This window comes from Lytechinus variegatus, chromosome 7 (genome assembly GCF_018143015.1).
Source record: "Lytechinus variegatus isolate NC3 chromosome 7, Lvar_3.0, whole genome shotgun sequence".
Taxonomy (NCBI): domain Eukaryota; kingdom Metazoa; phylum Echinodermata; class Echinoidea; order Temnopleuroida; family Toxopneustidae; genus Lytechinus; species Lytechinus variegatus.
Window position 1 is genome coordinate 31893355 of NC_054746.1, and position 18198 is coordinate 31911552.

General features: G+C 33.4%; 1 protein-coding gene across 10 annotated transcripts in view; it reads left to right on the forward strand.

Annotated features, from left to right (window-relative positions):
- The window catches only part of LOC121419028, an 87305-nt gene that overhangs the window by 23573 nt on the left and 45534 nt on the right, over positions 1–18198 (forward strand). For 8 of the 10 annotated variants that reach the window (XM_041613290.1, XM_041613292.1, XM_041613293.1 and 5 more), the window contains 8 exons: positions 3059–3232; positions 5789–5886; positions 7256–7333; positions 9395–9523; positions 10463–10582; positions 11382–11433; positions 12371–12508; positions 14190–14272. In XM_041613290.1, the coding sequence (XP_041469224.1) occupies positions 3059–3232; positions 5789–5886; positions 7256–7333; positions 9395–9523; positions 10463–10582; positions 11382–11433; positions 12371–12508; positions 14190–14272 (872 nt within the window). Of the gene's footprint in view, positions 1–55; positions 77–3058; positions 3233–4771; positions 4989–5788; positions 5887–7255; positions 7334–9394; positions 9524–10462; positions 10583–11381; positions 11434–12370; positions 12509–14189; positions 14273–18198 lie in introns of those variants that run through there. The other 2 variants (XM_041613294.1, XM_041613300.1) reach the window with 2 other exon arrangements.

Here is an 18198-nt window from a genome sequence, read left to right on the forward strand (position 1 = left end):
CCTATGTTCATCAAATCATATTTCTATCTATGTGCAATGTTTATGTATACAACAGGAGATGAAATGATAGATTCTGGTAAGCTTTCTCCAACAGTTGTTTTTTTCTCTAATACTTCCACTATGATTTCACCATTGAGCTTCTATTATAAAGACTTGATCATGCAGATGCAAAAGTATGTATTTCAAGTCCTATTACTGGAGCATACACACAAAAAAATCTTGTGAATTTGGACAAGCACAATTTCTAAATGTGCATCAGTAACTTCAGTTTCTTTTCCCGTTTCCCCTCAAAATGATGTGTGGTTTCCACTGATTGCTTGAAGATTCTTTACAAGGTCAATCAATTTGAGGACAGAATCCAATATTTTTGCATCTGTGTGTGTTTTTGTCCAACAGCTTAACAAGAAATCATGACCTTTCTTGCTTTTGAATTGACCACTTTTTATTGACCTCTTATTAAAATTGTATTCACAATGCACAACAATTTGTTGCATGGCAACTTTTGGGTCTGTACACAGCTCCAAATAATCAGAGAGCACATAAAAAGAGCTTCGCATATTTATTTCTTTTGTAGACTTTTTGAACACATGTACATACATATTCCCTGCACTTGGACTAAATTATACTAAAATTATATTGGAATAGAGTTATATATAATTATATATATTCCAAATACTTTTGGGATAGAATATATACACTTACAATTATTAATATAAAATTTATTATAATTATTATTTTTCCAAATTCTAGAGAAATGCACGTGTTATGTTGCAATTTACAAGTTTGTTAAGTTAAAGCATCTTGCAATCAAAATTACTCCAAATCAATTAGGAATTGAAAAAGTATTAATATTGCCTGTAAGAATGACAGGACAAATGCACATAAAATACACTGAATGAAATTTGCAAATATGCTGTGTACTGCACCAAGATAAGGCTCATGACTCTTTGTTGGTATGGTGATGATAAAAAAAAGATCATATTGATCCTGATGGAAGGTGTGTTCTTTGTGTACATAATCCAAAAATGTTTTTGTCTACAATGACTCTAGTAATTTACAGTGTTTGCTGAAAATACAGTACAGTAGTTTTGGCTCATTACTTCATGACTTTGATTAAGATTGTATATTGCTTTTGAATAAAAAAGACAAAAATGATATGAATTTTTTTTGTTGTAAATAATGTATGAGATAAAAATACATTTGTTTATTTATTTAAAAAAATATATTATTAAATGACTTTTGGAAGGGGTCAACTGGATTGCAAAAAAAATATTGCTGTGCGTTGTTTAATCATGTCGAGTGTTGTGAAAATTTCCTGAAAATCAACTTATTCCAACTTAACCAGTTTTTTTTTATAAAATGTACCGTAATCTCTACATAATTTGTATTTTCATTCAACACAGTGGATTACTTGCAGTAACCATAAGAGCACACCTTCCTCAACTTGCTGTACATCTAATTTCTTGATTTTTCCCTCTCCCATCTCTCTTTACAGTTGATAGTGTTTGATTTGTGTTATCTTGTGTTTTACAACTGCACAATCTATTCATCATGCTTTGACCTGTATTAGCATTGTTTTGAATAATTCTCTGCATTTCTTTAAAAAAGAAATCACTGTTGCTATTAAAGATAATATTTTGATCCCAACATCACTATTCTGGGTAATTTTTACATAAACTTTAATAAAGCTATGAATTTCAAAGTGATGCTCCATCTTTTTGTCTTAAGTTATTTCCTTATTTTCATTCTTTCAAAATTGCTTTCTCATCCATTCTGAGTTCAATAACAATGACTTTTTTGTGTTTGAAGTTATAACAGACTTCAGAGTTCTCACCATTATTTGTCAGTATTTTCTTATTCACTTTAAACTCTTATTCAGTATTTTGATTATTTTGTCTTAGTAATTTGATTGATATAAAACTTTACGAATGGTGTATTTATTGCTCTAATTGTTCCTATTATGTGACTGGCATAAGCTATTTTTGTTATTCTGAATTAGATAAGTGAATCAGTAAATTATTTTAGTGTCTTGCCATTTTTTTTATGTAATGAAAAATATTGGGTAGCATATATTTGTAACTTATATACAGGTCTAATTTTGTATTCACTTGGTAGTGATACACTTGTATCAAAATAAACATATCAGTTCTTCTCAGTGGAGGTTATAATATTTATAAACTCGATATGATATTAACTTCCATTATATACCTCAATTAATTAATTATATCTAGTAACAGCTGTATTTTCAAAATTAATTTTTAAGCCACAATATATTTTTACCAATATAAAACTATGTTGTATACTGAGGAAATAAAATATGCATGCATATATGTATGCTTTATGATAATTGATTTAACTAGTTATGCTACTGATTTGTAATTTAAATTGATTTATATATCCACTTTATTATCCATGTCAACATCATATAACAATTAATCCATTATTATTATATTTATTATAGCAGTACTAGGTTTAAGAAAGTTATATTAGCACTTATATAATGGGTACTTTAGAGTAAGCATCTTTAAGAAATAAAAAAGTACATTAGATTCTGTACTTGTGAGGGAAAAGTTTTTTTTTTTCTTGGTCATCGGCAAGAAATATTTTGTCTTATGTGTTGGGCATTAATCATGAAGCTTTGTTGCCATTGATAATGCTGTGTTTTTAAAAACATCCACTTGGTTTCTTGCGCGTTGCTTTTGCAGTTTTGAGTGTCTTTAGGTGATGGGGTTTTTGTTTGTTTTGCTTCTGATCAACATTTCAGAAATAATTGTTGATGTTGCATACATGTTTGAACGTCATGTATATAAATTCTGCTCTCGTGAAATAGTTCATATTTTTATTTCAATTAAGATATTCTTGATACTCATTTTCCATTGGTTCAGTCAGTTCAACAGTACTGTAAGTACTGTGAGTACTGTAAGTCAGTGTTACTTACAGAAACAGGATAATGTCAAAATGAATGCGGAAGTTGAAAAGCTAAGGGATATCAATGTAAAAACTTTTTTTCATTTAATTTTGATATTTACAACTCTGAATCCTGTCTATTTGAATGCAGCTGCTGACAGTGCGGCTATGGCTGCTAGCATGGAGAGTCTATCAATGAGTGAAGACTGGGACGCCCTCTCTGGTCCTCGACGCAGGACAAACTATGTGCCTTATCGAAACTCCATCCTTACCTGGCTTCTCAAGGATAGTCTGGGAGGAAACTCGAAGACCATCATGATTGCAAGTGAGTATGCTTTTATGTCTGTCTGTTGGTTTTTTTGTTTGTGAGTGTTGCTATCATGCACGCTAAAAACTGAAATGTTAAATGAGCAATTGATAGGTTGGAGGAGTGACAATCTATTCCAAATGTTGCATTTCCCAACTTTAAGATAAATTTCAGTTGTGGTAATGATCTCAAAATGACTTTTTACAGAATCCAATATAATGACCACCCAGTGTCTGTTTATATGAATAAGAAATATGTGCTGAAGGATTCTGGAAGAAATTCTGTAATTGCTGAGAAGTAAGCAAAATAAGGATTCGGGCACTTCCGTCGGGTTTTTATTCCAGCAATATATACACTGTCTCACGTGTGACTATCTGTGTTGGTGATCTTCAGTGTGATTGTTTTTCAGCTTAGATTTTATGATTTCACGAAATGCAACTGTATCAGATCTAGATTGACGATGATATAGTAATACTTAACCTTGGTTTTACAGACTTTCTCACGAAATCAGTGTTTTACTGCAACTACTGTAATTTAGCTTTAAATACTCCAATCTAACACTTACATTTAAGTTGTTGAATTCAGCTTTATGCAAGGTTATATGTACAACATTTGGAAAAGGTTGCCACTGTTCAAACATTTCAATTGCTGATTTCAGTTTTTAATTTGTGACAAGTGAGTGTGCTTGTTTGTTGGTGTCTGTCTAGTTTTTTTTCTTGCTATTGGTATGTCTTGAAGGAATCCCACAGATCATAATGAGTGCAAGTGAGTCCGATTGTTTGTTTCTTATCATTAAATGGATGTCTGGGAGGAAATTAAAGACCATGATGACTGCAAGTGAATGTAGTTGTCTGTATGTTTGTCTTACCATCTTTAAAGGATACCAAATGACAGTAATAACAAATCAGTCTATCTATTTATTTGTTTGACTTGACTTGCTCTCAGTAAATCTGAAACAATTGCCCTGCGTGTGGTTGATGCTCTTTGAATATAATTGATAACTATGCAATGAGAACATGATAATCAAAAATAGAAATGATACATAAGCCTTCATGGACCATGATTATGTACTCCTAAGGTCATTGTCAACCATGTCAGCTTTCCTTCATGATAACTTCAGTTGATTCAAGGGCCCTTTAACTCAAATATTTATGATTTAAGACTGATTGCGTGCATTGATCACTGAAAACAATCATTTGTAAATCAGGATTAGTATTTTAGTTTTGTGTTACTTAGCCCAGAAATTGAATGTTGTGTTTATTGAATAAGATGAAGCATGTTAACTGAATCCTTTTGAACACGAGTGAAACATGGGATTGTTATTCAAAATGAACAAACATTTTCTTGGCAAACCGTCAATTCTTCCCCAAAATATCAATATACCGGTAGTCGTTACAACTGTATATGTTCAAGTCATTCAATCAATTACACTCCAACCACAGTCCCATTGACAGAAAAAGAGAAGGTCTTTAAAGAAAGGACAAATCCCCTTTAATTGCCATTTTAAGAAGGAGGACAAAGGCCTTTCAATTTGCGGGGTCTCCTTTGCTTTTGCGGGACAATGCTCGGAACACGACACCTCTATAGCGGCTGCTTGTTTGTGAGTGTTGGTAGAAGACCCATTAGCGTTTTGGACATGTGCTACCTGTTTGTGTTTTAAAGGAGTGTTTAGAAACTTGTGAATTTTCTTGGAGTCTGGTGATAAATGCAGTAATTTTGGATTGTGTGATGGCAACAGCTTGTTTCCAGCAGACTCAGGGATAAATTATGTGATGTGAGTGGGTAAAGTTGACATGTGATTTGTGTAATATGACTGCCTTGCCAATTTGTTTTGATGTTTCAGATTGCAAATGAGCTTTAGTGTAAGATGTCCATTCTTGATCAAAACATGCTACATTTACTTCCATCTTTAGTTTAGATTCTTGGGTTATATTCTTCCTCTTTTAAATCTTAGTGTTGTGATAATAAAATATATAAAACTGCATTGTTAAAATGATCAATGTGAATATAAAATATGTGATTATAAAATATATAATACTGTAAAATATGTGATTATAATATATATAATACTGTATTGTTAAAATGATCAATGCCCAAATGTACATGTATATCATCTTTGCCACTCAGAATTTTCATTTTTATTTTCTCTACATAGTTTAATATAGTGTAATTCAAATGTCAGTTTGCTGCTAATGTTGATGTTTTTATACTTCAATGGCTTGCATTCAAATGAGGTATTTTCAGTGAATTTTTTTCTTTCAAATGTGTTACTAAACTGGCAATGTAAGAAATTATAGATCTGATGAAAATATCAGTTGAATTAGAGATCTTTTCTTTCCTGAATAATCCAGGTCACAAGGGTTACTTGATGAATAACGTCCCTTGGGTTTGAAAATTATGACTAAACTCATAGGTATTGCCTAGTGCTGTTTTAAAATGCCATTTTTTTTTTTAATTTCATTTTGGAGATTATTGTTGTGCTCCAATATGATATCTTTCCATTTACATGTCAGTCACCTGGTAAATTCATTAACGAAGAATGAATTTAATGTTATCATTGGTTTTCTTTTATAGCGATCTCACCAGCTTCCATACATTATAATGAAACAATGAGCACATTGAGGTATGCAAGACGGGCCAAACACATAGTCAATCAACCCATCATTAATGAGGTAAGTTATTCATGTTTTTGATTTTTTTCTACTTTAACAATTATGATAAAATCATTGCTCCTTTTTTATAACAAATTTTGTGAACCATCTAGGCCTATTATTCTTCATTGTCATTTGCACAATTTTTAAAGGATGAAATATCTATTCACTACTACTTTATATCCAATTTTTAATGCAATCCAAATCTGGTATTTTCTTGTTTCCGTTTTGGTTGTGCTCATTTTCATTGAATGTATCAATTGATATTTTAAAAATCTCTTTCAACCACATTTCTCCTTTTTTTAGAGAAGAGCTATTGATGAATTTCCTTTGTCAGATTAATTTGATTCTATTTTTCAGTCTACTCATCCATTATTATCATTATACAAACATAAACTATGTTATTTCTTGTATTGTTTTGGCTAAAACAGTATTTTTATTTAAATTGATAACAAAGTTTTGTTTTGTGTAAAAGATGATCTTGATATCAGTTTTTCATCAATGTAGAAGGCACTTTTCTAAATTCAGAGCAAAGTCTTTTAACACTAGTCCTGCTGTAAAGAGCATCTTTTCCTTCATTCCCATTCTTTTGTCTACGATGTGAAGATTAATTTGCAATGAAAAGATGCATGCATGAAGGGAAGCTCTGTCTCCCTCCATGCTCTGACTTTTGGTAGGATGCCTTAATACTCAGGTCTGTATTATCACCAATGTGACAAACCCCCATTGTTTACATCAGATGATTGCAAATGCCATCAATATTACCTCATCAAAACTTGATAACAATCTTTTTACTGCAGGGCCCATTATAAAAAACCTTCATGTACCTGTGCAGGAACATAGCTTGTTCTGTTGAGTTAAATATAACTGTTCTTATGCATGCATACTTGAGATATGACTGTCCCTCCTAATGAACCTCCTATGGTATGCTTTGTTTTTGAAACCCTTGGGTAACCTCTTGATAGCGTATCTATATCAAATATTGTCTTGTAAAACAATCCTAACAACCCGACCATGCGTACAGACTAGGGTAACGCTACCCCTGTATTGACGCCTTCTTTTAAGATGTGCCTCCCTTGCAGTGGCTGGGGTTTCTGAGGTTTGTTCAAGTGTATGCATCTTTTATGAACCATTGTGCCATTTCCTGAGGCCTGGATGTTTTATTAGCATTCGTGCTGCACGGCCGCTATCAAGTCCAATTCCCTCATCAACGGCACGGAGCAATTCTCTCTCGCTCTGTCTCTGTGTTTGACATTTTAATATTGACATCACAGTCATTATGTAGCAACTCCACCATCTTGTAGAAAACCTTCAAAAGTAAAAATTGATTATGATGAAGCGGAGAGCTCATGGCGTAATATTCCTTCACCAACTTTCTCCCCCTCGACAGGATCGTAATGTGAGGCTGATCCGCGAGCTGAGGGCAGAGATCGACAGGTTACGGATGCTTCTGAACAGCGCTAGCCTAGTGAGTTACCATTGTGAGATGAGATGGTGTACATGCAATGAGAAGAGTATTCCCGTCTTGTTATGTTTGTTTGCTTGATAACGTGTGATGCGGCTTCCCAAGCCAAGTAACTGTACATGTATTCCAATGTATAGTAAATCAAGGCCTTTTTTAATAGAAGTGAGAATGAGATGTCACAGTTTACACATTATTGAGTAGAATATTCTTGTCTTGTTCTGACTGTTTGTGTGATTGTGTCTTGCATGCAGCAGGCCCTTTAGAAGAGGGGTATGTGTTATTGCATAAGACTATTATCCCCTGTGAAGACAATGTTATTCAATGTTATTTATTGAGTTGAATAATCTTATCTTTTCATCGTATTGTGCGTTTTTTTTAATGAATGCAAGATAGCATTTACACTATTTTAAGATAAGTGTCCATCTACCTCTTTTGAAAAAAAAATGTAATACATCTAAAACAGATTACAAATTTGCTTCCATAAGCAAATTAAATGACTTTAAAGGGGAATGAAACCTTTGGAACAAATAGGCTTGTGTAGAAACAGAAAAATCAAAGAATAAGAATAAAGAAAGTTTGAGAAAAATCGGACAAATTATGAGAAAGTTATGAGCATTTGAATATTACAATCACTAATGCTATGGAGATCCTCCCATTGGCAATGCGACAAGGATGTGTGATGTCACTGATGAACAACTTTCCCTTTGGTGGACTATAAAATACCCTCAAAATGTCTCTTTTTGCTTTTTCTTATGATGATACAAACTCTTTATCCATGATGTATTCTTAAAAAATATGTATTACATGCCCTCATGTAGAAAGAACACATGATCTATGGATAGATGTGATAAAAGAGGCAATTCAAGTGAAATATATACTAAAGTAATGGGGAGAGTTGTTCATGAGTGACATCACACATCTTTGTCGCATTGCCAATTTGCTATCTCCATAGCATTAGTGATCGCAATATTCAAATGCTCATAACTTTCTCATTTTTTGTCAGATTTTTCTCAAACTTTTGTTGATCTGTTTCTTTGATTTTTCTGTTTTCACACAAGCTATCTTGTTCCAATGGTTTCATTTTCCTTTAAGTTGAAGGTAGCTTCATTATGATATAGATAGTAGTAAAAAATATTTTATGTGACATGTTCTGCATATCAATGAGTGCAGGATAGAGCCAAATTTTAGAGCCCTGCTTACAAATGATTCAAGGGATGGAAGTTGGAATGTTATGAATAGTTTTAAGTATTGAATATGAAATCATACAAATGGGTCTTTGATTATTACATGAATGAAAAATTAGATAATGGATTTAAAAAAGAACACGAGTACTTTAATTTTGCATCTTATTAAATAGGAAGCTTTTAACAATACATACATTATTGGATTATTTTGAAAATATCAATTATATGTAGTGTGAGGTTTAATTCACATTAGCTTGTTATAATTCTAAAGGCTGCTACAGTATTAGGATACTGAAATAATTCTTGTTTGCTCTTAAATTTTAACCATTTGTTTGTGTGATAACTGTAATAGATAATCAACCAATCATTGATAAGGCTGATACTATAAGTGATTGGGTCAAGAGTGTGCTTGCCATTTATTTTATACATTTCAATGTATAAATATATATCTGTATTGAATGAGAATGCTTGAAATTGTTGTCATAAGTACCATATGAATTCTAATTTGATGATGTTGAGTAGAAGTAGTAATCTTTAAGTCAGATGAAGTGAAAGATTATATAATGCAACGCATGTGTAAAAAATGTGATTTGAAATCTTATGAGAGAAGTGTTTGAAAGGCCTCCATAAAACAAAGTATGACATCAATAAAAGAGAACTCTCAATCAGATATAGTGACCAAAATCATATATTTTTAAAGATTCAAACAATGATGATAAATTAATTGAATGTAAGGATATTAGTCTCAGTGGAATTCACATTGAATCTTTATCAAAACATAAGACAGGCTTTAAGAAATATCCTTGCACTTTCATGTCCTATGTTGTTTTCTGATTTTCATATTTAATAATAAAGTGCAATAATTATTGTTTTGATACAGGCGAGTTCACAGGCTTCATTGATTCAAGACCAAAACATCTGTCGCATGTTGCAAGAGAACGAGCAAAGAGTTGATCAACTGACAGAAGCCTGGGTGGAGAAGTGGAGTAATGCAGCTCGCATCATGCAGGTAAGGTTATATAAACCTCATATCATGTTTTCATCAACAACGTTATTTGTTGTTCTCACTAGGTCTGATCTCTCATTGCCTTGCCTTCATTTCAGTGGAAAGTATGCACTGTGGTACCAAGTAGAGAATGTTGCTGATTTAGGCTGAGTCAAAGGGATGATGGGTTTACTGATACTACTTCTCAAATTCTCGGATTTTACGAGCTCTTTCTCGTTCAATCATTTTACATTGCATTGATTACAAATGTTATGGACTTTAAGCTTGCATTAGAAGGTCTTGCTTTGAGTCAGAGAATATATTTTCATTATCATCATCATTCGGGTATGTTCTAACACTATTTGAAATATCCACTGTGTTATAAAAGGCACAGATATTTCTAGACAGTTACATATTTAATGCATTCTTGTGATTCAATAACTTTCAGGTCTATATTATTTATAAGCCTTTGCCCAATAGCACAAGTTTAGCCCTTGATTGTAGGACTGATTTCAAGATTAACTTCATTGATCATCATGTTTATTGTGGAGCGCTGTGGCCCAGTGGATTAGTCTTCGGACTTTGAAACAGAGGGTCGTGGGTTCGAATCCCAGCCATGGCGTAATTTCCTTCAGCAAGAAACTGATCCACAATGTGCTGTACTCAACCCAGGTGAGGTAAATGGGTACCGGTAGGAAGTAATTCCTTAAAAAGCTGTGTGCGCTATGAACGCCCAGCTTAGCCGGGTAATATAGGAGCACCTTGAGCACCTAGCAAGGTGGATATGTGCGCAATATAAATAACCTATATTATGTTTTCAGTCAGGCACACAAATTAGCCGTATGATTAATTGCTAAGCTTTGTGTTGCAGACCTGGTGTAATATTGAAATAATCGTGATAAATTTATTTGTAATGAAAGGACACAACACATTTATTTTTCCTGTTTTCTCTTGATTATCTAGGAATGCAATGTTGGGATTCGTAAGGAGAGTGTTGGAGTGATTGTAGAATCCGAGCTACCTCATCTTATCGGTATGGATGATGATCTTCTTAGTACCGGTATCATCCTTTATCATCTCAAGGTATTCAATTTTTCTCTGATGAGTGCATGTCGAAATGCTTATGTATGTTCGTTTTTAAGGTCATTTTACAAGGTATTTACCAGTGATATTCAAATAGATTTTGGGAGAAGTCTTTTGGAAGCCAGAAGTGGTGTCACATGGGGGCAGGTTGCCAGGGAACAAAGCCTTTCATTATTATTTAGGCAATAGATAAGAGAAAGGGAAAAAAGAAAGGAGTGCTCTGAACAGTAACTTATTGTATTATATGATACCTTTTTTTTTCATTTAGAAAAAATTCAATTTTGATAGCATCATTCTTCTTATGATCTTGCCAGTGATCAAATAATGAAGAAAGAGAGGAAGGAAATAAAAGATAAAGTAGAAAGAGTGCATAAGGATTAAGGGTGTGTAACTATTTGATTCCCCTAATTCTTTATTGAGAAAAATACAAATAAACTAGCATCTTCTATTGATTTTAGGTGATAAAAAATAAATAAAAATAAATAAATAAATAAAAATTAAAATGATTTTCAAGTGATCAAAATGAAAAAAAAAAAGACAGAAAAAAAACAAAATATAAGGAAGAATATTATTAGAAAGAGTTGACTGGTTCTTGTGAATATTCAAACCCATATTGTGTTATAGAGAAAAAGTTATTAAATTTATTATATAACATTATGCTCTCTGTTGCAGTTAGTCATCTCTCCATATGGAAGTTTTTTTGTCTGCTGGGTCTGACTTTAGAGCCCCACATCATTCTTCACATTGATGTAGAGTTCATGCTCAGTAAATTGCATCATTATTTTCATTTTCATTACAGGAGGGAAGGACCAAAATAGGCAGAACAAACTCAGTCAGTCATCAGGATATCGGTAGGTGTTTAATATACCTGACTCTTATGTCTACATTGCTATTATTGAACAACAGTTAAAACCAACCAGCATATTATCCATGGGCTTATAGAACTTTTTGATTAGGATTCATGAAGGAAGTTTATACAGCCTCCTGGTTTAAATCTGGGCAATTCCATAAAATCAACCTTTTTGTTTGTCCAACCTCCATTTTCAAGTCTTACTGCACTTCATAAATTGACCAAGTCATGGTCCTTTGAGAACATTACAGAATGTCAAAAGATCAAGAAATCAGAGACAGAAAACTTCAGTAAGGTCCCACATATAGGTGGTCGGACGTGCATATGGAATTGCCCATTTTCTTTTGGGTTTTGTAAGTGTGCACACAATTCGAATCTGATGCAATAGGCCTACATTTTCTTTGAATGTACATATGAGCAATGTGCTCTTAGTTGTACTTACTTTTATGTGTTTACAAGCGAGGTCTTTTAATCCTGTTATGGTTTGAACATCTTGATAATTCAGGGTAATGCTTTTGTGCAAAAAAGTTTTATAGTTTACTCTGAGATAGATAATGCACTTATCTGGATGATGTGTAAATCCCACCGCTGCCTCCATCTTCTCTGCTTCTCTATAATTGCATTTACATGGACTGTATAGTTAACTCTTGGATTACTGTGAGCTTCAAGGGGATTAAATTTTGAAGTTATTTCCTTAAAAGTTGACGTATCTAAGGTTATTTAGTATTTATATTTAGTATTTGAGTGGAAACTTTAATGTTTATCACCTTTGAAATTATGTTATTCAAAGTGTACTCATGATTTAAACAGGGAAAACCATGGTTTAATATTTTGACATTTCATAATCAAGTCATTCATTAAGTCATTTTTAATCTAATAAGCAACATCTTGAAGTGGCCCTGATAATATATTTTTGTTCTTTTTTTTCTTTGTTTCAGTATTGTATGGCCCAGATGTAGAGGATGAACATGCAGTCATCATCAATACAGATGGTCATGTTGTACTCACACCACTCAGGAACTCAAAGTGTGCTGTCAATGGGATCAATGTCCACAAACCAGTAGAACTCACACAAGGTAAGCTTGGAGTATAGTCTGCATTGAAAGAAAGTGTTATGGTCAAATAGATTGATGTCCACAGACCGACATAACTCATGCAATGTAGACTCAAAGTATAGTTGAAAATTTGCTTTCAACTAACTCAGTGTCACTGACTGGTAGAACTCAACACAATATATACTTTGAGTACAGTAGTTATTGTGAGAAAGTTGGCTGTAAATGGGGCCATAGACTGGTAGAATGTTGGTCAGAGGGATCTAATGTCCACAGACTGATATAACTCATGCAGGTTATGCTTAGAGTATAGTGGGTATTGCAACAAAGTGGCGTTCAATAATCTGAATGTCGAATGGTAAAACTCACACAAGATAGGCTTTGAGTGAAGTAGGTATTGAACAGTAGGTATCGGGGGGATGGTTTCAGCCCTCTCCAGACTTTTTTCCAAAACTGTACAATCAGCCCCCCCACTTTCAAAACCGTTCCGCGACCCCTGCCAATGTCCAGAGTGATAGAACTCAGACAAGATGAGCTTTTAGTGCAATAGATATTATAGTTAATATCTATATATAATATAGAAAGTTGGCTGTAATGAGATTATTGTTCCATACTGGTAGAACTTGCACAGAGTCAGTTAAAATATTATGTGCATTAAAAGCAAACAAAGGGATATATCTAAATTTGAGGCAAAGTGGGTTGATTTTGTTTAATGAAGATGTAACAATGTGTATTCCATATGTTTCCCTTTATGCTGGTCCTTTGATAGTACCTATACAGGTTTTTTTTCAACTATCCCTGCGGAGTAAATTTCCCATTTCCTTGGATTTACTTCCAATTCATCTAATGCCAATTTGTCCAATTACCAACTTGTCTACTATCATTCGGTCTACCATCAGTTGGTTCATTATCCACATGGTCTAATTGCCAATTCATCCACTCACCATTTCGTCTAATATCCAGTTGGTCCAAAAGCCATTTAGTCCATATACCATTTGATCTAATTGGACTAAGAGTTACTTGTGCAAAATGAATGAAAATGAAATGGATATTAGACCAACTGGTATTGAGACGAAATGGTCCTAGAAGAAATAGTGATTAGACAAAATGATGATTGGATCAAATGGTTATTGGACCAAATGGTTGTTAGACGAAATGTTGATGGAAGGAATGGCATTAGACTAAATGAAGGGAGACCATATGGTGAGTGGATGAGTTGGCAATTGATGAATTGGCAATTTATTCTTCCTTGTAGCCAGAAAGGCTGTATAACTCTTGTTCTTTAGGATGCAAATTATTACATTTATAATCTCCAATATACTCTGTAAGATTTTCCATTAATAACTGAGTGGTTGACACGATTCGATTAATCAATCATATTAGGCTGTGTTTATGCTTCCACTTTTCATGCCAGTATCAGCATTTCCATACGTGATTAGTCCAAAACATGGTTGTGTCCCGCATGCTTACTTTCATTTAAACGACGTTTCAAAACTCACAAAAAGGTGTGTTTGTAAACGTCGTTTGACCAGAGTTTACAATCAGCATTTTGACTCGTTTGAAAACACTAATTCTGTCCTCGCAATGGAAGCATAAACACACCCTAGAAGCGTTTGCAGTGACAAAGATTATATACTCATTGTTTGAAAGTTTTCTGCACTTTACGAATGTATTATCAATTATGTATTGTTATTCTCTTGACCAGGTGCTGTAATCCTCCTTGGAAGTACCAACATGTTCCGCTTTAACCATCCTGCAGAAGCAGTCAAACTCAGGGAAAGAAGAGCTGTAAGTTCCTTGACATTTTTTAGAGGTAGTACAACATAATGAAACCTGCCACACCTGTAGTGGTATTCCATAAAGCTGTGTGGATGTTACACACAACTTTCAGCATGACTGGGGACCCTTTCTTTGACCCCTATCTTTTTTTATTTCCGTTAGCTTGCGTTCAAATCTGCTCTTGTTTGATTTGAATTTCATTGATCTTAATGAAAAATACAGTATTATGATAAGTTTGATGAGGGTCATAAGAAATGCAGAAAAGTTTGGGTACCTGTATGTTATTTAGCACAAAACAGTGTCACCTGGGGGTGTTTCACAAAGATTTAAGTATGACTTAGAGTTGCACTTAAATATCTAGAAATGTCTTAAATGTCTTAGTTGCGCACTGTATAAAAGGCATGACAGTATTGGTCAGAGGACGCACACTACTGTGTATTGCTCAATAAGATTGCGCGTTCCATATCATGTATGCGTCGGCATTTAAGTGCGACCTAAGTCATACTTAAATCTTTGTGAAACACACCCCAGAAACAACTCCATGAAACACCACCCAGAAATGCTAGATGGAAAGTGGGCTAGTTCTTGGTCCCGTAACACAAAGATTAGCAATTAATTGTATGCGTGATTCTCATGATTAATTGTATGTGGTAGTCAATGCAATCTATCATCTAAAGTGTTATAGGCCCCAATTGTGTGTGATAGTGAAACACCATCCAGACATGCTAGATGTAAAGGCTCGTTCTGAACAAATGAACCAGTCAGGGGAATGGATCCTTTCTATATTAAGCTGGTTCAGTCTACTAGCCTTCAATTCAACCAATGTCTGCAGATTACTCCATCTTGAAATAACTTCAATAATTCCCTTACACTGTTTCGCCTAAGTCATCATCCATACATGTTTGTTTCCATTTCAATATCCTGTAAGCAGAAGTCGAGTCTAAAATCACTTGCCAGGCATTGAATGTTCTGGATATGATATTCATAGCATTTTTTAGATTTGCAGTTCTATATATCAGAGTATTCACAGCTGATAATCACATTTTAAAAGGTGTATTTCATGTAACATAATGAGTGTATATGCAATCTAGTTTGCCTCACCGCGTGATGTATTCTATTTGTCATAAATTTCATCATTCGTTGCAGACATAATTCTTTTGCTTTTAAATCAATGCTTTGTATAGAGCAGCTGGCAAACAGATTTATACCATGAAAATTAAATGGCTTTGTATGTACTGAAAGTTTTATTTAGTTAAGTGGGTTTTCTCAAACCAAGCTTCACCGAGGAAAAAGGGTTCAACTGTTCAAATTTGAACAACTCCACCTTCAGATTTCAACCGAGAAAGAGAACTGCGGTGTTGAGATATATGTAAAACATATTTAAAGGATGCTGCTCTGTATTCATTTTCATTTATTGAATTTTGTTAATAAGATGCATTTATATTTTAGTTACTTCCTCAAGATTTTGTGTTTTGATGCCAAATGATTTGCAAATCCTTGTATTTCCATAATTATCTTACAATTTTAATGTTTTTTATTTCTTATATAATTTGAATTTAAGATTAAACATGTTCCAGAATTTATTCATGTTCAGTTTTGATTGAGAAAGTATATATTTTGATTGGCTCAGAATGTGAAATAAGCAGAGTTTTAGAACAATTTATGAAATTTGTATTTCCCATTCTAGGTTTATACCCAATACCTGAACAATGCAATTAAGGGTATAGCCATGTTCCAGTAATTTTCTTTTTAATAAATAACGATACAAAGTTGTCATTAGTATTGGTAAAAACAAGCCCCAAATTAACTTAATTATATTCAGATTTTTTTAATCAAGGGAATGAATTTTGTCAATGGGTTGATTGTGAATCATATGGATAATATTGTTTAATTGAGAGAGAGTATTCTGTTTGATCACTCTGATGACTATTCTGAGAACTTTCAAAGTTTGGTAATATTTTTTTCCTTAGGGTTCATCTTATAAAGCCAATTATATTGAAAAAAAAGGGAACTGTTATAGGCTACTTAATATCATAGCATAAAAATAGCATGTTTTGAGTACAACTTGTGTCATTACACAGGGCCAAGATTCTAAGTGGAATATGTTTTACTCTATTTTTTTTAATGAAATTTAAAGAGGATTTGTAGCATCAAGAAAAAAACATGTATTGACTGTTTTTCCCCTATTCCTATCATATAAAATATGTAATTTATTGCTAGAAATGGATTTACTCGACAGTGGGGACATGCTTCTAGGCAGCAAGCTAATACAATACAAAATGTATGTGTGTGGTCTTGAAATCTAAGCTTGCCCCACCTCCTGAGTGCCACGCGACAGATTAAATGATTAGATATCCATTGCATGGGTCGACACCCATGAATGAATCGATTGAATCAAATTCAATGATTTAAAGTTCACTGCTTGATGTGAGCCAAGAAATATTGGACGAAAATACCCATTTCTGATTAAATCACCTTTATTAAGTTTGTGCATGCATGCATGTATGTTATTATTCCTAACAGAATGAAGAATAATAATTTTCCTTTTATTCTCAAATGGACCTTACTTGTACAGTTGTAGAGAAAAGGAGAGAAGTGAGATAGAGAGGAAAACAAGGGAAATAAATTAGGGTGCCTTGTTTACCTCCACATTGGTGTTGGCATGGTAACCCAAAGCTAATATTTGCGTGAAGTTGGAGTTGACAGGGTGTGTGGGTGTTAGTGCGTGAGGCCTGACTGATTACTGAATTATGGAATAAGGAAGCTCTGATATTTACACATTTAGTCACCCACAGGATGGCACAAAATATTGAATAAAGAGCATTCTATTTTTTCCGTAGGGGATAGGTCTTTGGGAGATTTTTGTCCAAATTTATATATTGGCATATCTTAACAGATTTTACTTGCTCAATGATTTACTTGTCCACACAATGAATAAATGTATTTAACAATGTTAACTTCACAGTATGTGTCTGGAAGATTCTGGATACATGTTGTAATATTTGTTAACACTTATTTGAATCATGGATTATAAATAAGGTGTTTATAAACTACATTTTAGATTATTGTATTGGAAAACCCGAAATCATAAAGTTATTTTGCAGTTGTTGTTAATTTAAAATCAAATTATAAAATGCAATATAGGAGTGTGAAAAGGATTTCATTGGATTATAAAGAGATTAATGTGATTGGTATTAATATTTCTAGTATTTATTAATTTGATAAGAATGATAAGATAATATATAAGTGTAGACTCCCTAAAAAATATAAGCCTAATTCAAATGATATCAGTTTCATCCTAAAGAAAAGGGACATGTATCCATAAATCCTGATTTTTTTGTAATCAAAATGTTGTGTAAAAAGATCATGGAAGGATTGATCATCTGATCATCTTTGCCTTTTTGGAATATTATTGTCAATCTATGTCAAAGGAAAAAGATAAATTTTTTAAATGTTGCGTAAGTGGTACTCACACTGAGAAGCCATTTTCTGTTGCCATGGCAACTTCATTACAGGTACATTTAAAAGCTTGCTCCCTGAATAGAATTTTTACTATAGTCCTTTGAGATGCAATTAGTTTGTAGACAGGAGAATGGATTTCTCATCAATTTGAGAGGTTCTGTACTTACGTTGCCTCTGCTACGTTATTGTATTCTGGGGATTGTAAAACGGGGTTAATGAATAGCATCAATCAAATGTGTACCAGGAAAGAATGGTGCAGTTTTTACACCATGAGCGATCTTAGAAAATGTGTTTCAAATCTGTATTCAGGTTGTTCCATAGGAAGGATTGGTATACATGGACTGCAATGTTCCAGGTTATTTTGTTCTAGTTAAAGTTCTATATTAATGTGCATAACTCATTCTGTAGGGGATATTGGAGATAAACCTATTTTGATTCATATGCTTGCCAAATGTATGACTGATTTGGAGACC